General features: G+C 40.7%; 1 protein-coding gene across 4 annotated transcripts in view; it reads right to left on the bottom strand.

The window, feature by feature from the left end:
- Positions 1-25,075, bottom strand: part of osbpl6 (oxysterol binding protein-like 6) — a 46,916-nt gene that overhangs the window by 3,832 nt on the left and 18,009 nt on the right. The window contains exons 3-22 of one of the 4 annotated variants that reach the window (XM_028022628.1): positions 24,053-24,175; positions 23,803-23,856; positions 21,894-22,007; positions 21,632-21,802; positions 18,945-19,089; positions 18,694-18,797; positions 16,918-17,010; positions 15,852-16,020; positions 13,052-13,182; positions 9,204-9,311; positions 8,654-8,785; positions 6,567-6,654; positions 4,899-5,152; positions 4,406-4,543; positions 4,045-4,108; positions 3,824-3,902; positions 3,092-3,236; positions 2,860-3,004; positions 2,623-2,749; positions 1,570-1,692 (exon numbers count right to left, since the gene is read on the bottom strand). In XM_028022628.1, coding sequence (XP_027878429.1) covers positions 1,570-1,692; positions 2,623-2,749; positions 2,860-3,004; positions 3,092-3,236; positions 3,824-3,902; positions 4,045-4,108; positions 4,406-4,543; positions 4,899-5,152; positions 6,567-6,654; positions 8,654-8,785; positions 9,204-9,311; positions 13,052-13,182; positions 15,852-16,020; positions 16,918-17,010; positions 18,694-18,797; positions 18,945-19,089; positions 21,632-21,802; positions 21,894-22,007; positions 23,803-23,856; positions 24,053-24,175 — 2,507 coding nt within the window. The remainder of the gene's footprint in view (positions 1-1,569; positions 1,693-2,622; positions 2,750-2,859; positions 3,005-3,091; positions 3,237-3,823; positions 3,903-4,044; positions 4,109-4,405; positions 4,544-4,898; positions 5,153-6,566; positions 6,655-8,653; positions 8,786-9,203; positions 9,312-13,051; positions 13,183-15,851; positions 16,021-16,917; positions 17,011-18,693; positions 18,798-18,944; positions 19,090-21,631; positions 21,803-21,893; positions 22,008-23,802; positions 23,857-24,052; positions 24,176-25,075) is intronic. The other 3 variants (XM_028022629.1, XM_028022632.1, XM_028022630.1) reach the window with 3 other exon arrangements.

The raw sequence follows: 25,075 nt of genomic DNA, 5'->3' as shown, positions 1-25,075 counted from the left end.
CACAAAAAGGGCAAAATGATGCAGGATTTTTAGCTTTTTTTTTTTATAAGAGAATATTTTTCTGATGATTTCCTCATGATTTCTTTTTGTTATATTTATATAAAAGAAGCACTCATTTACATACAAGAGCATAAAAGTGGTATAATTAGAAAAAAGACCAGCTAAACCTTGGATTTACACTCATATACATTAACATTTCATCACTGATTTGCGTCTTTATCATATGTTTCATGCATTACAAAGTTTTTGTGCCTTTTTTAAATAAGGAAGACACGCCTTGTAGTTACCAGGTAACTTTTCTTCTCTTACTGGCAGAATTTCCAAAATGAAACCATCATAAAAATCCTTCAAATAGCTCAGTGGCATCCAAATATTTTTATGTTCCAGTTTGAAGGAACATTAAAAAAAGGAACATGCACTGTTACCAAATTACTTTGGTTTTCTAAATAAAATGTTTTTGTATTTATTTCTTATTTTTAGCAGATCAATAAACTAAACAAGCAATATTTTAATGAAATGAACATAGAAGTCAAATTTTCTGTCAAAATCATCATAGATCCAAAACATAAAAAGGGTTTCTCTCTTTGACTGTGCATGCACTTAAGGGCCACAAAAAATCATTCCAAGGGCTGCAAATGGGCCCCAAGCTGCACTGTGGAAACTGTTCTCAGCTCAGTTGCAAAGCCACCAAAAGATGACTTCCAATTTATGTCCAGTAAAAAGTAGAAACAGCTCAGATTGTTCTTAATGTTCACAGCTCACAGTTCATGTCATTTTAATGGGTGCAGATAGGACTACAGATCATCAATCAAATTTGAGTATCAAGCAAAGACAGTCTGACTCAATACAAATAGCATTTATTTAACTGACTGATGGCACTTTTTAAATTTCGTTGTTCTTGTGACAATGACAATAAAGATTTATCTTAAGGGGAAAAAAGGAAGCAATTCACGCCCATTTGGTCCTTTGTTTCTAAGTAGATGCCTCCTTATCCTAAAAACTGCTTGTACAACTCTTAGCAGCAATTACTCCCAGCAAGTGTTTGCAATAACTTGCGATCTGAATACCTTTACGCATCAGCGCATGATGATTGTTGCCGTTACAATCACCATGGCAGCCTGAGCTGAAACGTGGGACTCAACTGAAGTTTTTCTTCAGTTGAAATGGCATGGTTTCTCTCCACTGTCGCCACATGCTTAATCAGGAGGAGGGATTGCAGCAAGGTCAACGATTAGATGCAACTAACTGACCTTCTTTAGACTGATACCAGCTGGTGCAACATGATTAACTATATTTGTCAATGATGTGTAATAATTTGGTTTAAATTATACTCTGAGAAGATATTCATTGAGATCTTACGCTATATATAACTTTGTATCACTTTGTGTTGTAGGTTCCTGCATAAGTCATGTTTGTAATTGTTTAAAATGCTTCAGTGAACAGTCATGCATCACATGGGAGGCACTTCAGTGGTACATTTTACAGGCTAAGTGTTGGGGATGACAAAGTCAATAAAATCAATATCATCTGGGTGAAAAGATGTGTTTTCAACACGAGTCTTGCCCTTACTTAAAGAAGCGTGGCTCGTGTTTGATGTTGTTCTCCTCATTCCACTTCCTCCTGGCTCTCTGGGCATCTTCGATGCGCTGCTTCTCAGAGGAGGCCATCTCCACGTTTCCTTCCTCCAGATATCTGTGGCAGCAAAAAGACAGATAGCATACTAGGAACAAAAAAAAACATCTCCAGAGAACATGTTAAAGAACACTATTTAAAACTCTTAACTATTTTTTTCTTGATTTTGTCAAGTTTGCTATGTTTACTGTTACAGCCACAAGGATCAGTGTAGTTCATTGAACAGTTGTGCTCAATTATGAAGTGGAAGGAAAAGGATGCATTGTTTTCAAGATTTGTCACACAAAACTCTCAAAAGTAAAAAGCGGGTTTATATTTGGCCCCTCTGAATCCAGCCTTTGGCTACAATAACAGCTGTGGGGTTTTGGGGTACGTCTCTACTAACTTTGCAAATCCAAACTAAAGTTTTGCCCCATTCTTCTTTGCAAAATAGCTGAACCTCAGTCAGACTGGAGTTTCTGTTTATATAATTTTTGAAGTCATATCATAGATTCCTAAATGGATTTAAGTGTAGATCCCATAGCACGATCATGCCACTGCCTTGTTTCATCATTTGGATGATGATTTTTAGGAGTAAATACTCTACCACACATAGCATAGGACAAAATTATTAAATTGCAGTCTCACTTGAACAGAGATTTTTCTTCATGTTTTTAAACTTCATGGTTTTCTTTCTATAGCAGCTTTTGCCTTGACACTCACACATCCACACAGTTGTGTTTGTTCACGTGTGTTCTCTGACAAACCTACTGGGTCTTTATAACACAGCTTTATTTATACACACAGCTGGACCGGATCACTTCTGAAGACGATATAAGAGCACAATTAAATGGCACTTTGTGTTCGTCTGTTGCATAAAATCCCAATAAATCATATTGGAGTTTGTGGTTGTAATATGACAAAAACGGTGAACTCTTATGAATACTTTTGCAAGACATCATTGATCAAAACACATTTTTTTAGCTGAGAATGGCTGTCAGGGGTCTGTACCTTTGATCAGGCCTGAATCGAGCATCTGTCCGCGGCAGGGCGTCTTTCAGCTCGGGGCACAGCTCATTCAGTTCGATGGCGAATCTGGTGAAGCCGTAGTACAGCTCGTAGTCTGTCGGCATGGAGCCTGAGGAGGAAAAGCAATCCGGGTTCCTTTTAGCTCAAAGATCAGGATGAGATTGGCTTTTTATACAGTCAGTATTAGTTGAGGTCCAGCTGTGAGTGAAAGGATGGCACCTGGTCTCCAGACGCATTTGGCAGATGGCGGGACGCCGCAGTAAAGACCTTCGTGCCATTTCCCAAAAAGCCTGTGGATCACTTTTCCCTCTTGGTCCATCACAAATCCCTGCACCTCATTTACGTTGGAGCTCCAGTAATTTCCCTAGGAGAAACAGTCTCTGATAAATCAGCTAATAAAATAAAATCAGATACTTACAACATCATAAATATATACATATATATTTTTTACCTTAACAAAGGTAAGTTTGCAAAGACAAGTGCTACTCTTCGTGTTTCTGATGGTGATCTCCCCGTAATGTTCGATCCACCGCCGTCCACTGAGGATGTTGTGCACACAGGTGGTGACTTTATTCCATTCATAATGATCTCCAAACCTGCAAAGAAACACATGCAGCTTACACAACCAAACAAAAACATCTGAAATTCACAGCATCACTCTTTTTCTGACAAGTGAGTCAGAAGTTTACATACACTTATCATTGGCATGAATTTCAGATTTCTTTCAGGGCCTTAAATTAATTATTTGAACCCTTCTTTTTCAGGATGCCCTAATCGTACAACTTGAAAATATTTTCTTTAAACAAGAGTTAGGTGCAAAAATTTTAATTTATTTTGGATTTTCTTTCATTCATACAAGGTTACCGTAATGCCTTTTTATTCCACAAATTAAAAACCATACTGAGCTGAAGTGTCTTCTGATTCAGCTCTATTTTGTTTGTAAACTTTTGACCAGAATCTAATGTAATAAAGTAAAAAAGTATTTTAATATTAATAATAGTCATTTTATATGATTATGCATGGTGCAGCTCATTAATTGCTCCAAGACTGACCTGTTAAATGAAAACACAGGACAGTTTTCTAAACTCAGCGGGACAATAAATCTGAAAACCTGCTGTGTTGAAATAATTAAACCACTTTCCTTTAAGAACAAATTGTTGCTAAGTGATGGGGTGGAAGTTACCTGGGAATTGTGAGATTCACAGAGCCGATGGGTAAAATTTCCATAGATTTTCCCCAGAATTTGTTTTTCCATCTCACATCTAGGAAGCAAAAAAGCAGACAAACATTGGGAATCAAGCCAGAAAAGGTTATTATTAACAAGAGAGTTTACTCCTGATGTTTCCTATCTGCTAAGCCAGACTCTCTCCCAGGAGCCTCTCACTAATCAGGCAGGTGATCTACCTTGCCAGAAGGTGAAGTTCTTGGATTCGCAGTGGCAGGCGGAGATGGGAGGGTGGTGGCTCACCTGAGAGGAAAGATCAAACACGAAGAGTCACATTTCTCATGACGTTCGCACTGATGTTCATAGATTTATGTTCTATCAAGTTTCTATTCTAGATAGAACAGTGTCTTTCTAGTTTGTTTTTTTTATTAGAGAATAGCACAAATATAACAATATTATAAAGCAGGTTTAAATAGACCTCATTTGGAACAAAGACGCAGATTTTACCACTGTGCTCCATCTAATAGGATGGAGCACAGTTCCATCCTGTTTGATGCATTTCAAACACATTTCTACATTAATCATCTTTGAAAGACTTACCTGTTCAGAGAAAAAGCAGAAGCCCTTGTCTTCCCGGATACATTCGTAAGTCTCTCCAAGCAGAGGGTTGAATGGCTTACTTCCTGCTCTGTAGTAAGTGGAGGAGTAGCCTGAGACGGCGAAAGCTGCGACGAGAACCTGTGATGGAGACAGAGCAACAGGAAGGAGAAAGGATTAAGCGGCTCGTCGTAACACCGGGGATTCAAACTCGATACAAAGGTTAAAAGCAATTAACACCTGACGGCCAGGCCTTCCAGTAAGAGATGCATTAACTTACTGGAGCAAACATTTGTTTGCTCACTTGATGATCTGAGCGAGATTTAAACACAACACTTTCATTTGCAGAATATTCTTAAAATACATCCTTCGTTGAGAAGTCAGCATTCACATTGTGAACATTGGAAAAAAGTGAACAATCCATCCATCCATCCGTCCGTCTGTCCGTCCGTCCGTCCATCAGATGACCTTAAACTCAAACTTTGTGTTTGTTTACCATGCGCTCAAAGGGATTCTCGGTCTCCGCAGCCTTGTCCAGGAGCTCGCTGTACTCCAGCTCCTCACACATGCGCTGCAGCGTGTTGAGCGGCTCGTTGAGCTCCACGGGCATGGACACTTTGGACAGGTCTTTGCCGATGTTGTTCCTCAGGATGTTCCACAGGTTGATGTTGCTGGTGTCCGGGCAGGGAGCCGGCAGGCAAATGCGCCGCCCGTTACGGAAAGCGCTGCCAGCAAAGTCCCCATTGGCCACTGAGTAAAACAAACAACAATGTGACTCTAATGGTCGTTAGAGCATAGTGACCAACATTTAGCTAAAATACTCCATGTTAAGAAATAGTTTATTTTTTCTACTATTTTCCACAGGCTTTCTATAGGTTTTGGGTCTGGGGAATGGGAATGGCCATGGAGGAAAGGTGGATTTTGACTCTACTTTGATTTGACGTTTCATGTTTGAGATTATTAAAATCATGCTTATGCTTTTACTTTTTTGTATATTCATTTATTTATATGCGAGGCCCTGCTGGAGCGTTTGTTGCAGACCAAATATGTGGTTCTAGTTAAAGACTTAGAAAAGTTTAGCAACACATTTATGTTTGTAATGATAAAACAAAGGAGCCTTTTTATGGCATCACTCCCACGCAACTGCTTGGTATGTACAGTAGATGTCATCTGATGGTTGTTGGGGAATTTTAAAAATTTTTAAATTGTTGCATTAACTCCAGTGTGCACATTTTCTGGCTTTACACCTCTCTTTTCAATGACATTCATTCTCTTGTCTTTCCCATTTTGAAGAATGGCTAATCTGTGGGCATCTGTGTCACTTCTGTTTCCTCAGACATAAATAGACTGCTAACGTGTGATAAATCATAAAGATTTTTAAAAAGTAAGTTAGAAATTAAGCTATGTTTTAGTGAAATTAACTTCATAGGAAATGGTTCAGGTACCATTAATCACCCCTTATTATTTATTTAAAAAAAACATTTTTCCTTAAATATTTTTTCTTACTGGCTTTGTAAAAAAAATTGTAAGAAATTTACTAAGAACTAAATAAAGATACACATAAGTTAAAAAAATTATAAATAATTTCTGAACTCTAAAGAATTAAAATAGCATTACCAGGTCTTTGTAATCATAGGGATTTTATAATCAGCTGAAACAGGAGTGAAGCTGGAATGTGATTTAGTGAACTGATCAGGATTTTATTATGATGGAGTGTTGTTTCCTGAGAGAATAATGTCCTTTATTTCCCAGACTATAAAATAGATACTAAATATTGGCGGCTCTAATAATGTATCAAACCCCTTGAAATATTATTGCCAAAAACACAGAGTATTTTCTCTTTTCCTGTGAGCTTTATTGCCTTTTTTCCTCCTCTGTGTGGGATGTGACAGAGATGAAGGAGGGAGATCCCTTCCCGACTGCTTCATAAAGCCCAAGAAAAGCCCTTGGCACAGAGCAGCACTGCAAAGTCAACTGCCTCTGCAACACTGATAAATGGTTTCGCCAGTGAAAGCGTGTGTCTGTCAGTTTGTGCGTGGCATTGTGGGAGCAGCACAGCTTATGGGACATGTAGGAATTCCCTGCTTGACTCATTTTCTTTTCTTTTTTTTGGTCTCTCGTTCGAGACTGCAGATGCTCGTGGTGGCGCAGAAACCAGACCTACTTTGTCGGGAGACGTTGTCGGTCACGCTGGCGTTATCCTCAGAAATGTTATCGCTGACGTCGCTGACGTATGACTCATCATCTGAACCCTGCGTGAGGGACAGGTGGAGAGCGAGGAAAGAGGCGGTGCGTTACTAACTGATCAGAGCACGGTGCAGATTAGCCTTACACACAAAATGTAGTTTGCCTTTGGCTAAAAAACTGCAGCAACAACTATCTGTGTTACTGCAGTAATAGTAGTAGAAGAGACTGCAGCATTTTCATACTATATGGCAGGGGTGGGCAACTCCAGGCCTCGAGGGCCGGACTCCTGCAACTTTTAGATGCATCTCCACTTCAACACACCTGAGTCAAATAATGAGGTCATTAGCAGGACTCTGGAGAACCTGACTGCACTTGGGAGGTGATTCAGCTGCTGGATTCAAGTGTGTTGGACCAGGGAGACTTGCAAGAGTTGCAGGACACCGGCCCTCGAGGACCAGGATTGCCCACCCCTGCTATATGGGAACACAAAGAGGTCATTGAAGGCATCAGAAAGGAGGGCATTGCAGCTACTTCCCCTGCAGAAGTATTTACACCCCTAATTTCTTTTCTTATTTTGTGACCTTGATATAAACTTCAATATATTTAATTTGAATTATATGTAACAGAGAAAAACAAAGAGTCAAGTGGAATATAAAAGGTAAGTATAGCATGCAGAGGGATTTATTTATGGTGATATTAAATATATTAAATCCTGTCCAACCACTGCCTTAGGGCCATGGTTTGTTTTATCATCAACATGAAAAGCCACCAAGAGCCTCCTGGTAACTCTGGAGAAGCTGCATAGAGCCACAGCTCAGGTTCGATAATCTGTTGCCTTAAAAACTACACTATACTCCAAACCTTTGGAAGCACAATCAGATTTGTAGAAGGTTGTTGTTTCAGTGGTATACACTATAGCAAAAAAATAAATATGATTATGGCATAAAAAGCCACTTATTATAATACATTTTTACAGTATCAGGTATTTAGCCATGCCTACATTTGTTCTCTTCTGCCTATTTACAGATTGGTGTTTGCAGACTTTTCTGTGGAATGCAACTCCAAACTACTCACAGATATTCTCATATCTGCATATTTAAAATATGAAGAAATAAGAAAATGCAATATGAAATATTCAGGAGCAATGCAACTTGATATGGTACTGAAAGCAACCAATCCAGGAACACTATTTATTATCCTTGCTGCTGATTGGTTTACCTCCAAGAATGGTATATAAGGAAGACTGATTCTGCAGATTCCACTAAGCGCATTAAAGCATCTTAAGATATATTTGTTGTTTTGAACTGTTAAAATAGGCAGTTATAAACATTTTTAGAGGAGATCTCAAGTATTTGGAAATGTCAGCCATTCATACTGGGGTTCCACTGTACCTATGGTTTAGATTACAGCAAAGAATATAATACAGTATGTATACCTATTTCACTACTTTTACACTGAAGTTGTGACTTTTGTACATCTTCTCAACCTTAAACGAAGCCCTTCTTTTCTTTGGTTAACACAATTGGTAACATCAATGTACACTTAAGGGTAAATTAAAGAAAATGGTTTGAACCAATAAAAACATCCCAACTCAGCGAGCCTCCAAATGAAAAAAATAAAATAACAGCATTATGGTTTTTTAAGAAAGGTGTAGTAAACGGAAACATTGCTTTAAAACTTTTTCCCTGTTTGCCGATGTCGCCACAGCTAATGGTGGTTCTACAAAAACTCAAAGCCAAATTTGACTTCCACTTCACAAATAAGCATTATCATTGCTATTGTGTTGGTCATTTACATAAAATTCCAATAAAATACATAGAAGTTAGTGTATATAATGCAACAGTCTGCTTTTAAAAAGGAGACAGAGCAGAAAAAGCTGTTTTAAAGTGACTGAGCTTAAAACCTTCTGCTCTACCTCTAATTTTCAAGCTGCTCTCATTAACTACCATCTGATTACAGCTCTTTGGTTTTCCAGCACAAGAGCCAATTTAACCCATCTCTTAATTTACCCCAATCACAACACACACCTGCCAGCCTTTAAACATCTTCACTGCCTGTTTGTACCTCGTTCTCCGACGAGCTGGCTGACAGAAGCACTTCCTGCGCATCAAAGAACTCAGAGACAGACTCCGACATGGAGAGTCGGCTTTCATTAGAGGCCTGCTGAGTCAGAGGGATCCCCATCTGCTCCACGGCCTGCAGGCAAACACAAGCAAAAGCAGCGTTTGTTCACCCTTTCTCAACGTGATGACAGCATTCGGAGCCGAGCGGACCTGAGCAAACAGAAACAGAAACAGCACCCGAGGGAGCAACGGCGAGTTCATATTACAACATGTGTTTCGTTGCCATAAGGCACGCTCCCATCCTTTTTGAATTAGTCATTTTTTCTATTAACCTTGATGTCAGGTTCCGCATCAAATTGTGTTCATTTAAGCTTACTTGCCAGGGTGTATCGAAAAAAGCATAAATCTTTGGGACAGGAATCAATAACACCACCGACAAACGCAATAAGCAAGCACTGCAAGAACCTGGACGTCCCCTGGTAGATGTGATCGTATTGATATCGATATGGGAAATTGGCTTCGTCAGAGAGAGACCGACAGCAGTGACCTACCTCATCAGGCGTGGGGATGATGTTCACGCTGACAACTTGTTCCGTCAGGATAGTTTCAGAGTGAATGCGGTTGAGGCGGCTTCGAAGCTCCGCGTTCTGGGCTAGAGCCTGAAAGATAAGAAGCGTGATGCAAACGTTTTAAGTAAAGACGCACTAATCAATCAGCCAGATATCCAAATCACAAAAAGAGTCTAGAGCAGAGATGCCAAACTATAATCCTCGAGGGTCAGTGTCCTGCAGCTTTTAGGTTTGTCCCTGCGTAAACAAGACTAAATGAATAACTAAACTACTGTATGTAGCGTACAGGCAATTTAGCCAGTTAGGATGTCAGCCTTTGTTGATTTAGGTTTGAGACCCTTAATGTCGAGGCAACAAAAGCAGAAAAATGATAATTTAGGGATTTATCTGTTTAACAGCCATCAGCTGAGGAAAACTGAACATTTGAATGTTAAAACTAAAAGACATCATTTATGTAGAAATCAATATAAAAAGACCTTTGTCTTTATAATTTTTTAATTCTATCTTTTAGATGACGAAATAAGGAATAGAATCTGGAAATGAAGACATTTTTCATGCTCAGTTTTCGTCTTTTGATACTTATCCAGACTTGGAAATTGTCAGGAAGTGGTGAGGTGAGGGATGGTGAGGCAGGCGCAGCAGACCCAGGTCAGATGAATAAATGTTTTAATTACGGAAAGCCAGTCAAAACAACGAACAGCAGGCACAAGGAAACACTGACGACGAACTGACTAGACATAGACGAGGACCCGACGAGGAACAAAGAACACAGGTGGAGTTAAATACACGGGAGGGTAATCACAGAGACGAGACACACCTGGGAACAATCAAGGGGAGGACAGGACAACGAAGAGACTTAAGGACACAGAAAACTCTAAATAAACACAGAAAAAACACAGATCATGACAGTACCCCCCCCTCAAGGGCGGCTACCAGACGCCCAAGAAAAAACCCCCCAAAAAACCCAACAAGGGTGGGTGGAGGGGTGCCGGACGGCGGGCCAGAGTCCAAACTAACAAAAAACAACCCACCATCGTGGGCGGAAAAACAAGAAGGGCCAAGAGTCCATAAACAAAAAAAAAACTACCCACAGGGTGGGCGGAGGCAAAGGAGGCGGGAACCACTGAGGTGGTCTGGCGGTCGACCGCGGCGCTGGAGGCGGGAACCACAGAGGCGGGAACCACGGAGGTGGTCCGGCGGTCGACCGCGGCGCTGGAGGCGGGAACCACAGAGGCGGGAACCACAGAGGCGGGAACCACAGAGGCGGGAACCACAGAGGCGGGAACCACAGAGGCGGGAACCACAGAGGCGGTCCGGCGGCCGTCCGCGGCGCTGGAGGCGGGAACCACGGAGGCGCTCCGGCGGCCATCCGCGGCGCTGGAGGCGGGAACCCCGGAGGCGGGAACCACGGAGGCGGTCCGGCGGCCATCCACGGCGCTGGAGGTGGCGATGATGAGCCTCCCGAGGCAGGGTCTCTGGTGGAGCACAGGGGGTCTCGGTGGGAACGCCGGGGGTCTGAGTCGGAACACAGGGGGTCTGGGTCTCAGGTGGAACGCAGGAGGTCAGGGTCTCGGGTGGAACGCTGGAGGTCAGGGTCTCGGGTGGAACGCTGGAGGTCAGGGTCTCGGGTGGAACGCTGGGGGTCTCGGGTGGAACGCTGGGGGTCTCGGGTGGAACGCTGGGGGTCTCGGAAGGAACGCTGGGGGTCTCAGAAGGAACGCTGGGGGTCTCGGAAGGAACGCTGGGGGTCTCGGAAGGAACGCTGGGGGTCTCGGGAGTCGGGGTCTCGGAAGGAACGCTGAAGGTCAGGGTCTCTGGAGGAACGCAGAGGGTCAGGGTATCAGGAGGAACGCAGAAGGTCAGGGTCTCGGAGGGAACGCAGAAGGTCGGGGTCTCGGTAGGAACGCAGAAGGTCGGGGTCTCTGGAGGAACACAGGGGCGGAGCCTCGGGGCCGGCTGCGGGCGCGAGCCGGGGCGAAGCCTGGGAACCGGCTGCGGAGGCGAGCCGGGACGAAGCCTGGGAACCGGCCGCGGCGGCGAGCCGGGACGAAGCCTGGGAACCGGCCGCGGAGGCGAGCCGGGACGAAGCCTGGGAACCGGCCGCGGCGGCGAGCCGGGACGAAGCCTGGGAACCGGCTGCGGCGGCGGGCCGGAGCGAAGCCTGGGAACCGGCTGCGGAGGCGGCGGCTCCGGAAAGCGACGAGGGGCCGGGTCCACCGGCGGCTCACGTCGCCGTCTCCGGGCAGACAGCGGAGGTAACGGATCCGGAAGGCGACGAGGGGCCGGGTTCACCGGCGGCTCACGTCGCTGTCTCCGGGCAGACAGCGGAGGTGGTGGCTCCGGAAAGCGACAAGGGGCCGGGTCCACCGGCGGCTCACGTCGCTGTCTCCGGGCAGACAGCGGAGGTGACGGATCCGGAAGGCGACGAGGGGCCGGGTTCACCGGCGGCTCACGTCGCTGTCTCCCCCGGCGTGAGTAACGGCGGGGGCCGAATCCAGGGGGTTCCGGGGTGGTGACTAGTCGGATCAGACGTTGGCTGATCGCCAGGGTGTAGTCCGACTCCAGTCCCATCTCTTCCAGCAGCAGCGGAGAGGGCAGGATCTCTACGTCCCTGTAGAGATCCCGCTGAGCCAACTCCAACTGCTGCTGGAACCATACCTCCGGGTCGTGCTGGGCCATGAGCTGCTGTCTCACCATTTAGGTCTGGTCGGGTCCTTCTGTCAGGAAGTGGTGAGGTGAGGGATGGTGAGGCAGACGCAGCGGACCCAGGTCAGATGAATAAATGTTTTAATTACGGAAAGCCAGTCAAAACAACGAACAGCAGGCACAAGGAAACACTGACGACGAACTGACTAGACATAGACGAGGACCCGACGAGGAACAAAGAACACAGGTGGAGTTAAATACACGGGAGGGTAATCACAGAGACGAGACACACCTGGGAACAATCAAGGGGAGGACAGGACAACGAAGAGACTTAAGGACACAGAAAACTCTAAATAAACACAGAAAAAACACAGATCATGACAGAAATGACAACATCAAAGTCTGTCGGAACCCACAAAGGCAACAAGAGTGGATTTTTATTTCATTTAGCATTAACGCTTTGTGAAAAATGGATTAGGTCTCTTCACTGGTAAGAGACAAGCCATCAAGAAGCAAACTATTGTGAGATGTAGCAAACGAGCCGAATGTGTTAAGTGGTTATCAAAATAAGTAAAAGAAGAAATGTGTGGTGATCTAAATATAGATCCTCCCATTGAAGCTCCAGGTACTAAAACAGCTGTATCTATAGCAACTACTAACCACAGATTATCAAACTCCCACAGAGCTTCACTGGCAAATCCGACCTGCAGCCTGACAGAGCCATGTCACACTAACATCCAATTAAGGAAATAACAGAGATAAAGCAGCAAGTGAAACATTTCACTAAAATTATGCCAACAGTTAGAAGAAGGAACAGTCCAATTAAATCACTGGAGTAAAGAGACAGCCCTTAGGAGTTTGGCTAATGAACTGCACTGCACATCTCCCTCCATCACCAATTAAACTGGGAAAAGATGATTGGGTTTTCATGACTGGCTTGACTCTGCTTTCATCTGCACAAGTAATCTTTTCCTAATTGTGCTATCTGAAACTCTTAAGAATACACAGTGGGTTGTGTGATTTCTTCAAAAAATAAATTGAGGTAACAAGAAAACAAAATATTTTTGTCATTTCCCATTCCCCCCCCCAAATTATGATCCTTTACGGCACAAATGTAGCCACATTTGCTTGTAAACAGTTCAGGTTACAGGTGGGGATAGGAAAAAAATTAAAATGAAAAATACCAGCGACAGAGACTTCCTTATAGAGATGATCTGGGATGACTGGTCGGACTGCTCCTGCTCAGAGAGAACCTGCTTGATCTTCTCTTTCTCTATGGCCATGGTGTTGAAGGCCGACTTCAAGAGAGAGTGGACTGTGGGGAAGCAAGAAAGAAGCAGAAAACTGTTGCTTTACACAATCGGAGTAAGAAAACATATCCTTCCTTGAGTTATTTGACATATTAAATGATAGAAGAATTTCACAAAGGTTAAAACTCAATGTGTCCAAATCTGCAGGAAAAAAAGGCGCAAAAGCATATCTGAAATAGCCTCACCTAGCAAATGTACAGATTCACATCAAAGCTTATTCAAATGACATTTATTTCGCCATTTTATTTCACCTTGCAGTAATGAAACTCATAGACAGTGACATTGTCCACAGTAAAACAGGACCAATATGGATACCAGGACAAAGACCTTCATTCTGGAGACAAAATGCAATCATGCGGATTGAAAAGGTGAAGTTATAATGGCGGTTTTACAAAATACTCATTTGGTTGCCACAGTAGGTAGAGCTGATGCTTCTACTGAGGTCTGCCTTTTTGCTTGTAGATTTTCTATTCAATTAAGAATTCAAGGATTCAAGAATATTTTATTGTCATACCACCTTGCTTGTTTGTGGTATGAAATTCGATCTTAGGTCCCAGATTAACTAATTTACTACACAGAAAATAAATAAATAAAGTAATTATGTGATATATGTGTGTGTGTGTAGGTGTATGCGTGTGGGTGTGTGTGTGTGTGTGTGTGTGTGTGTAAATAATTTATAAGATGAAGCTGTATTAGGTGCAGCTTGAATTCAGGAGTCTGACGACTAAAGGGAAGAGACTGGTTCTCAGCCTCGTGAGAAACAGTATAAATTGTATAAATGGAATATAGTTATTTTGAAAAAAAAACAACTTATGATTATGGAAAAGTTCAATAGATTTAACTATGACAAAAAATGTGTCTGTTTCTGAAACTGTAAAGATTAAAAAAATCGGATACATTTTTTCCTTAGAACTCAACTTAGAGAATAAAAAGTAGACTGATGTTAAAAATGTATCCTCATTTCTTTATTTTAAATTTTTTTTAAATGTACTTTTTCTGAAACACAGGAGCCCAATCTGCCTTTACACTGCGGTTCAAAATTAAAACACATGTACTCAGGTTTGTGCACTTTTCTAACCTGCAGAGATCTTTTTAAATTTGCACCTGAGAGCAAAATTCCTAAATTTTTGTTCCCTCAACAAACTACAACACCAACATCATTGCTGCTTTTATTGAATTTCATCAATATTTAATGTGGAATGATCCCAATTTGTGCTGTCCTGCATCTGTGCTTTGACCTTTATTATGTCATTTATAATTTGACGTGCTTTCCAGTTTCTTGAAACAGGATAAAATGTTTTATTATAACAGGTACAGTTGTATTCAGTTATGCTCTCGATCAGCCGGAGTCACAATAATTCATCAAAAAGCAAAGGAAATGAACAAGCGCTCAGGTGATTCATATCACTCCGAGGTGCATTAGTCAACATGTTCACTGCTTCGAGAACACATTAACATGATAAATATTTAAGTAGTAGATTACTGCCATGCATTTACAACAAGAAGAGAGCAATGAAATTAAGAATAGAATAGAATAGAATTCAACTTTATTGTCATTGCACTGTCACAAGTACAAGCAACGAGATGTAGTTTGCATCTATCCAGAAGTGCTCTACAAGATATAAATATTTATTCACAGATGTACAAGACTATGTATGTATGGACTATAAGGGGTTATAGCAAAGAGATATAGATATTGTGTATAAATATAAATATGGGAGCTACATGCACAGATTATACAGAATATACAGCAAAATTGTAACTCCAAAGGTCCAGAAGTTCATGTCTGCTGTAGCGCAGCAATGCTGTGCAATTCGGAAAAAAAAGTCCAGTAATGAATAGATAAAAAACAACTAAAGAGCAGATTCTGGAGAGACGCTGAGCCTCGCGTTGTTCACGCGCCGCCATCTTGGTCTTACGATTAAGAGGCTTACGTTTAGATGACATGTTATTATTTTTTTAACAAACTTATGGAACTAATGCTTTATGTTTTCCTAAACAGACAGGTTGAACCCAGATAATGTAAGTTATATGTTTTTAAAGAAGAAGCACAAGTTGTGCAGTCTTGAGATTGAAGAGAGAACAAAATCAGTCATGCAAAAAGACAGCCTTTATCCGGGAACGGCAAGAAAGCTGCTGCTGAAAGAATCAAAACATTTGACTCAAGTCTAACAGCAAACATGTGGAAGAGGGCAATATTTTTAGACGACAAACATTATGGGTTTATTGGAAACCTACAACATTGACCTAAACAGGGCACTGGCACCATTATGATGAGTCAGAAGTTCATAGAAGGATTGATGAACCTAACTATGAGATACTAAAAGAAATCTTGTTGGAGGCTCCAAACATCTTGGACTGAAGTTCACCTCATGTTTTAAATCAGGTCAAGAGTTGGATTGAGCCAGGAAAAGACTAGACCTATATCCAAATGAGAATCTTTTCAGAGAGTATTTATAAGAAATTGGGGCAAAATTTCCATTTTCTTCCAGTTTACAGTCCTGCTGAACTTTGCTTTGATGTATCACATCAAATCGCTACAAAATAAACTGAAGTTTGTGGTTTTATTGTGAGAAAAAGTGTGAAAAACTCCAAGAGATTTAAATGTTTCTTCGCATTGTTTATACAGGAATACCAATAAAACAAATTAACTGCTTAGCAGTCGCCTGCTTACCTTTCTGGGCAATAGTGCAGAATTCCTCCTGAAGTTTAATGTAGTCGCTGGCATACTCCACACTGTCTGATAGGCGAGAAACTGGGGGCTGGTAGTCCCCGAGTTCAGCACACAGGTTTGGATTGGAAGAGTGGAGGCGGACAGGCGACATGCTGGCAGACAGAGGAACCTGGAGAGATCACAACCGCAGAGAACTACTGTCAGAAACACTACAGTACAGCTTTTCTGTGTCTTAAAATCAGAACCAGCTGCCAAGCCGGAAACCAAATGTTCATCTATTAAACTCAGTGAATCTGTTGAATTAATCTGACAAAAAGATTTTCTTTTTACGTTATTTCAGTGGAAGTTAAATCAAAGGAAAATCTCCCATTTCCCCCTCAAAAAAATCTAAATTATTCTGTTATTGCGTCTTTTCTAGTTATAAAAATCAAAGTGAAAAGTCAAGATAATGGAAATGTTTCACCATCCTTTAGTTTTTTCTGGAAACATGCAAAAAGGATTATTTACAGAATTTAACCTTAATTTTAGCATTGACATTAGGGTTTTATGCAAAAAGTTGAAACCCCATTAGTTGTGTCAGCAAACAGCATATAGATTTATACATTAAGCAAAAAAAAAAAATGTATCAGCAAAAAGTGCTCAAGCCATGACATACAGGTTTCTGTGAGCTGCATTTTAGCTATTTTAAATAGCTAAAATGTCTTCAAGCTATTTTATTATAGTGAGGTAATTATTTCCTGATTAAAAGGAGAAAAATAAAAGAACAATAGTTAGGTATTAACTGGATTAAAGTCTCACATTGAATCAGATACTGCCACTTTATGAGACATGATTGATATTTTGTTAGAGCAGTATAATCTCATCATGAGTAAAAACATTTCCTGATGTCATCAAATCACGTGACTAAATTTTGTTCTGAACTAACAAAACAACGTACTATAAGTGAACACACAAATTTTGCTTATAATTAAGTAAATTATTAGCTGCAGTTTAATTATTTTCCCTCGCCGTTTACATCTAGTGAGAGTTTAACCAACCCAACCCTGCTAGTGTGCATGTGTGTTACCTGCAGTTGGAATTTCGCATCTTTGCCGACACTTTTTGTTCTCCATCTTCTGTTCAAGCGCTTTTCTTTCTTTGACAGTTCTACACAATTGGCCTTTGAGGCACATGTGGACCGAGCAGTGCAAAGGGAGGTTAACAGGACAAACACGTCACACAAAAGAAGCAAGAGTTAGCCGCACATAGACTGCAGTGAAATGGCATAAAAGAACAGCTTTTTATAAAAGAAAATTAGGCTGCAAACAAAACGATGGTGTGTTGTTTTACTTGTGAATTTGAGCCAAACACTATAATACACAACAAATCAATAGATAATGATAGGTTATAGGTGCTGGATGGCTCAGGTGACAGTGTAGCATGTGTGTTGCAAAAATATTTTACACATTTTAGTTTGGTTCACAAACTAAACAGATTAAAGCATACACAGTGGCTGCATATTTTAAATTTCACTCAGACTCTTCAGCAACAATCATGCACAGCAATGAATGCAATTCAGTTGTTATAATCCTTTACTTTTGCTAGTTTAATTTACTTCATAAAATTATTCAGTTCACAATCAGTCAAGCTTCCCACGTTAATTTCTTAAACAGTTAACTGCCTACTGATGGTCACTGCCACAGGCATTGTTATTCTGTGTATGCTGTGCTGCAGCGTAAAGGTCAGCAGCCACAGTGCAGCTGTGGAGCAACACACATGCCATGCAAATGGTGAGAGATGAATGAAATGTTGGCAAGTAATGGGACACATTTCTCACTCCTACTAACAAAAGACCTAATCACCTCCATCTTTATCTGAAGATTTATCTCTGTCTGTATTTCATATATACACACATACACTGCTGGTGAGACATACACTCATCAAGGGCATGAATATATATTTTTTGAACTTAGAGATTTTAAAGGTGCAAATATTATTCAAGAATGAAATGATAAAAAAATGAACTATGTCAATAAGTTCCAGTCAAATTTATACATAAAAGACCAAATATCTTGGTCAGTGTTATCTCAGTCCATGTTGGTGCTGAACTTGCTACAGTCGTGTAGCAGTGATTTCCTGTTTTATCACATTCCTGGTTTTTGTGTTTTCTGGGTTATTCACTTATTAATATAATTTTTTTTCCATCTGCAGATGAAAGTTTGAGTCAGAGAGCTGAAACTGGGACACAATTGGGAGTTCCAACAGGACAATGATCATCAGCAGCCATCAAAACTGGTTTTACAATTGATAAAACAGGCTTATCGTAATGTTCCCTGGCACAAATACATTTGTAATTGTTTGAGCAATTTAAACAATATTTACCTATTTGGATAAGAAGAATGATTATATGCAGCCAGAATTGTTTAAAGTTTATTTAATATGTTACCATTAATGGATAAAAATCACAAGATGCTTCAGGGAAAAAAAAGAGCAAAAATACATAAATTAATAAAAATCAAAATAAGAGAAAAAAAACCACATCTAAAAATATTATTTCTATTTTTTAGAACCAGTATGCATGATTTTGACTCTGTAGTTAAGCTTGTCCACATAATTCTTTTTTTTAAAATAGCAGACACTATCTACTGTACAGCAGTTGCATCTTCACAGATAAACAGATTAAGTCTTTAAAAGCTCAAAATGGATATGATCTTCATGCCTATGAATAATGTATGTGAGCTTCTCACCAGCAGCAAGACTTCCAGTTGAAAAAAAAAATGCTTTAATAAAGTACTGACTACAAGTTCATCCTCGACACCGCTGTAAGTGTGTTTCAGTATATGCTCTCAGGTGTGTGTTTCACCTGCATATCTGTGAAGTTGGGCGCTGATTGCGTCCTCTGCAGGATCTCCAGGCTCTGCAACAACCGGCTTAACTCGGTCAGGTTAGACTGGCAGCGTGCGAGCTCTGGAAATAAAATTTACACTAGCTCACAAACTCATTACGTGCCATGGCACAATCACATCCGCCGTTGGGGGATTTATTGAAAGGCGGCAGGCTCGATTTAATCTACTCTTTTGTAAAATCCCAAATGTCGCCTTTCATCTCACTCACCCTCTGCACACTTGTCCATCTCCTCCGACTCTTGAAGCCAAGCAACCACCCTGCTCTGACCATTGCTGTAGGACGCCTGCAGGCTGCTGTTGCTGCTGCTGCTGGGAGCCGCCGGCTGCCACGGCAAGCTGCTGGACTTGGCCTGCTGAGGTGAGGCGATAACAGACAGGGTCAGACAGGCTGATCTGTCCGAGGCATCGCGTCAGATGCTATTGCACACAAGTTAAGAGAGGACCACTAGCTAGTTAGGATAAGCAGGAAATATTCTGGATTAAAGCAGAAGGGATTAATTTATAGATTATTTTATAAGAAACAAGTTTTACATTAGATCAACTAAAGCAGTCTTATAAAAACAATGCAGCAAGATGGCAATTAAAATTAGATGTTTTCTCCCTTTTTTTGGACTAAGAAGAAAAACTCTGTTTTTCTGTGTAATCGATGACCTTTTAATTTATTTGGCCTAGTAATGAAGCATGTGAAAAAAATTAGTTGGAAACCAGGAACTGAATGCACAAATTAAAATCTTGTTTAATCTTTCAATTCGCTACTGGGTGGAAATGACATAAATCAGATTTTTTTTAAAAAATACTTTGAATCACTCCACCATTAATCTGTTACAGGAAATACTCTGCACTTTACCATCCGCCTCTGGCTTTGCCTGCACTTGTGTCCCAACTTAAATGCTAACATGACAAAAAGTAAGGCGAAAAAAGAGGAAAACATATGCAGTACAGAAGGAAGGAAATTAGAAAGTAACCTAGGAAACAATATTTAAATAATGGGAAATTAAATACAATTTCTTTCTTCTTTTTTTCTCTTTTTTTTTTGTACTTCTACAGACCCAGAACAACCCAGGAAGCCAAACATAAACTAGAAGATAAGCTAAATGCTCTCAGTCGAGAGTTTCTTATGGTAAGACAAGATAAAGTTTGAGCTATTTGGCATCAGTGATGAACAGTATAATTGGAAGTGCTGAGGAGAAGCTCTTAAACTTATAACAGCAGTTCCAAATGTAATACATAGTGGTGAGAGCATCATGCTGAGGGCCTGTTTGGCTGCTAGTTGAAACTTGAGACAGAAAATGATGCCACACTCATCGAAACAGGTTTTGGAAAGCATAAACCAGGTTAACACTGAGCTTCTGTAGTGGGCCTCTACAGTTACAGTTATGATAATCTCAAGAATCCCAACTTTCCAATGATGTACATTATGTATACGTGCATAGAAAGGGTGTCACAGAAAGACCCATATGTCCTACTAATGATCACGAAAACCCCACAATGGAACATTAATGCTGATGACGAGAAAATAAAAACGTATGACTGCATATCAAAGTTGGATCAATTTTACATAGAACTCATCAGAAAACTGAACACCGACCCTACACTTCATTATCCTCAACCAGCGCATATATAAAACCTGCTGTAGAAATGAGCTATTATACTGAGCTTGAATAAATGCTGCCACCCTGAACCCTTCTTTGTTCCAGGTTTCCAGCATCTTCGAAGTGTTTGATGCAATAGATAATTCTGACTCCAGGACCTGAGCCTTCCATTTGAGCCAATCTTCAGGGAGAGCTCATCGTGCTGCAGCCAGCTGCTCGGGATCCAAATCCTACTGATCACCTCTAATGGCCTCCATGTGACTCAGCAGCACTCCCAGGAGGAGCTTCTCTGGCCCTATGCTCACATTTACTCACACTTCAAGCGCTCTTACAGAGAATGGGCAATCCTTTTGTTATCTTAATGGTCTGGATACAGTTTCACGTCTTGCTTTATTACGTTAGGCAGATATACAGTACAGACCAAATGTTTGGACACACCTTTTAATTCAATGAGTTTCCTTTATTTTCATGACTATTGACATTATAGATTCACACTGAAGGCATCAAAACTATGATTAACACATGTGGAAATATGCACTAAACAAAAAAGTGTAAAACAACTGAAAATACCCCTTATATTCTAGTTTCTTCAAAGTAGCAACCTTTTGCTGTGATTACTGCTTTGCACACACTCTGCATTTTCTTGATGAGCTTCAAGAGGTCGTCACCTGAAATGGTTTTCACTTCATAGGTCAACCTGCCCTGTCAGGTTAATAAGTGGGATTTCTTGCCAAATAAATGGTCATGAAAATAAAGAAAACCCATTGATTTAGAAGGTGTGTCCAAACGTTTGGTCTGTACTGTATGTATATAATCCACAGGGTATCCATGCATTTCCATGTTGAAATTCTGATGATAATAATAATTAAAAAAATTTTGCAGTGAATTTAAGGCAGAATTTTCTCCAGAGGTCAGATTTTAAATATAAAACCAGCAAAACAAAAAAGATCCTTTGAGAAAAGATGGATACAACTTATAAACATGATGAAACATGATGAACATAATCTGGAAATAAAAATACTTTTCAGTGTTTATCCGGAACTGGAATGACTTTTACAAATGATGTTAGTAATTCTCTCGTTAGTGAAGAAAATGCCAGAAAAATGGCACTAATTACACCAAGGAGCATGTTTCCATGTCAACTGTGGTTTACATGGAAATTTAGCCCCTGAACAGAACTTCCTCTTTTCAGTTTCATCATGTGTTTACATACATACAAAAAGAAATAGATAAATGTTAACATGTAAATGTTGTTCCCACATATTTTAGTTTTAACAGAGAAATAAAGTGAAAAGAAGCTCACCTTTGTTTCATTTACTACAATTGGGGAGGGCTGGGGCGTCTCCATGGCAGCTGGAGGAGGAAACGTTCGCATCGTGGGCTCCCGGGGAGAGCGCACTATCTCATTCTGTCGATAGAGTCGGTGATGGCGCAGCTTCGACACCCAGGCGTCAAAGATGTCTTGAGACTTGACCTGGACAGGAAGCAGACGACTAACTTTGACCTCTGTCACTTACCAAGCTGCTGTTTATCACTTTGATATAGTGAGTTATCTAAAGTGTTACCTTCAGATGATAAATATGCTCCTCGGTGTCCAGGTCGATGCGACGCGCCCTCTTTTTGATGGACATGACTGAGAGGCCAACATCGATGCTGCCATGAAGTTTTCCCCTTTGAATCTGTGGACATTTGGCAAAAATATTCAGACCTGCTCATAATTTACACACATTATCAGTATTTATGATGCAGATTTGGGACACAAAGATTTATCTGAATAGTTCTTTTTATTTAAATGATCATACGAGAGACGACTTCAAAAACAAGAATTTGATGCATAGATTTGACTTAAATTAAAAGCCTGTAGTCAATATGAGATTCATAACCAAGATTAGTGTTGTGCCTAAATTAATTCAATCTATGAAAAGCATCTTTTGTATTTAGTAGACCATTGTTTTTGCTATTATGACCTGTGGACAACTTGATTGACTGCAAAACATCAGCTGGATTCATGAGAAATCTTAATCCATCGTGGGCAAAGGTCTCCAGTTCATTAACCCTTAAATTATATAAAGGCCACAAGGATTTATTTTTGATTTAAGGGCAGCAGTTGTTCAATAAAATAAAAAGCAAAAGTCCTTCTGCCCCAATAAAACTTGAACTCTCATTACCTGCCCCTGCCTGTTATTCAGTGTTACACATTTCTTACTGTGCAATAACTATTTAAAGGGGAAAACAAAAAGCACATACCACATCTTGCCTACAGTGCTGAGATGGTGACAAAACATTGATGCTCTTAGATTTCCATGCTGTAAGCGCCTCTTTCAAATGCCACGATTTTAAAGATTTCAAGTCAGGGTAAAACTCACTCCACTTTATTACCTATTAATACAGCTTCTGAAACCAAACCCTTGTGGACTTTGAGATATCTTTTGGATTATTGTTGCCTGAAAGCCTGAACACCCAAGCTTCAGCTTGACATTGGTTTACAATAAGATATTTCTCCCAAGATGTCCTAATGCTCGATTTTAATCCGTCTGACCCCCCACACGTTGCAGGCACATACGCAGACATCTTCATCGTTCAAAATGTGGCTTACTGTGGAAACTGAACTGCCACTTGGTCTCGCTCCAGGTCTTTATACCCACTTGAAGGTTTTTGACCACTTGACTCATCAGTAATCCAGAGGGAGGTATTGATAACTTCCTCCTTCTGCCATGTTTAGGTGGCTAAGCCACTGCTTCCCTTAGACGTGTTCGAGATACCTTCACATGTATCTCAAGTTACATTCAGGGTCTATGCCATCTTTTTGTACAGTTTTCCCCTGTTTGTGCCAGGCAGTGTACTCTAAACCTTTTGGACAGTTCTTAGTCATCTTTCCAACATGCAATAAAATGCAATTATTGAAGCCCTCGATTGGTTACATCAAGAGTCCCTGAGAATGTGTTTGATTTGTAAATCTGTGCAGTGATGAATTCAGGGTGTTGAATCGTGAGTGCAGTACTCAGTGACAGAAGGTTGTAGTGGAAGATGTGGCTATAATCCATGTAGTATTAGTTTTATGTCGCTGCTTAAACAGCTCTCGTTTAATTTGTTTACTGCAAACACTTCAAACGGCTTCAAATGTTGATAATAAACCTAATGTGGTTGAAGATTTTTAGGAGCAACTGTTTGGACAACACAGTTTATCTTCTTAGTATGTGATATTTCTGCAAGCGTTATATTTTATGTTTCCTAATAGGTTCATAACAAATGTTGATCACAGTGATGGCCCTGCAGACAGTAGAATCCAAAATGTGCGAGACTAAAATGTTTTGTCACTATCATGCATTGCATCTCCACTCTATCAGACAGTTTTGTTTTTCGTGCAGACGCAACACGCTGCAGATGTCTCAGCTGACTCACTGTCTGTCTTAGCAGAGGTCAGACCTGGCAGCTCCGTTTCTGCCTGCAGGGATGACGGTCAGGATTACTTACATCAATAGGGGTCTTGGAGTACTTCAGAATACCATTGTCCAGAACAAAGAAACGCTGCAGAATAAAAAAAAAACAAAGAGTACCAAAGTAGAATTGGTTAAATAATAACAAAGACTTAAAAATGATAAAGAGAATGACTTCAATGAAGTGGCCTTTTAATATTCAGCACAGTTTTGGTAATGGATGAGTCTGACAGTGCATTTTTGTAGAAGAGAAAGCTTTTGTGTCTGGCCTGGCCTGTGGATCGTACCTTGTGCCATCCTTTCAAGGGCCATTTCCTTTTCTTCAACATAAAACCTTCATTTTTGTCGGGCCTTTGCACGTTGCTCTGACCGATTTTCAGTCCCTCGATTATTTCCCAGCTGTCTGCCTCCTGGAGAGGAAGAAAAATACACAGCGGTGTCAGAACTAATCCACTCACTCCAATAGTGTGATACACAAACAGGAAACGCAGGCTGTAATAAAAAGAAAATATGGCCTTGTCATAGGAAAAACAAGAACACGTGTAGTGCTTCTTTTAAGCCAGCTAGTACAGCTTTAAAATAACAAAATACTGTCCCCCTTTGCTCTCTCAGCATTTCCACCACATTAGCTTTTTCCTGACTACGTTCTTTCAGCTCTGAGAGGGTCTGTAAATCAAAATGATGCCTCTGGGGAGGAACGGTGGACAGGTCATGCAGGGACAGGTGACATCCAACCTTTGTCCCTCAGGAGGAGACCCGCAGGACAACGGGGTCACTGATTTGATAGCAGGAATATGACCAGTAACAGAGGAAGAAACATGATCCTATTTTCTGTCTCTCTGCGGAACCATCAGTTTCACTAAAGAAAATGCTGATGGTCTTCATGGACTAAAGGAAGAAAATAATTATGTGGTTCGTTGCCAATACATACCTGCAAATTAATGCAGTTAGTTTTTATTGTTCAGGATTGGTCATCTCTATGGCTGTCATATAATTTGAAACTTTCAAATATGTATTTCAGCAGTACTTTTTTCAGACATAAATTATTATACAACAAAATTTCAGTGGATTTAAAAACTACAGATTGGACATTTCAGGTTTGAAAGTATTGTAGATTTTGATATTCATGCAAATATACTGTATGCTGCAGAGAAACCATATGCTTTTGTAGCCAACATCACCGCCCCAGCATATTCCTATCTTGATATATTTCTACATATACAATTTGGCATAATTAATCTAAATTGGTTGGTTTCCTGGCATGGATCATACTTTTAAATATGGTTTAGCTCAAGGACTGTTCAGAGGCC

Source organism: Xiphophorus couchianus, chromosome 7 (genome assembly GCF_001444195.1).
Source record: "Xiphophorus couchianus chromosome 7, X_couchianus-1.0, whole genome shotgun sequence".
Classification (NCBI taxonomy): Eukaryota; Metazoa; Chordata; class Actinopteri; order Cyprinodontiformes; family Poeciliidae; genus Xiphophorus; species Xiphophorus couchianus.
Note: the sequence above shows the minus strand (reverse complement) of the source record. Positions and strands in the feature narration are given on the sequence as shown.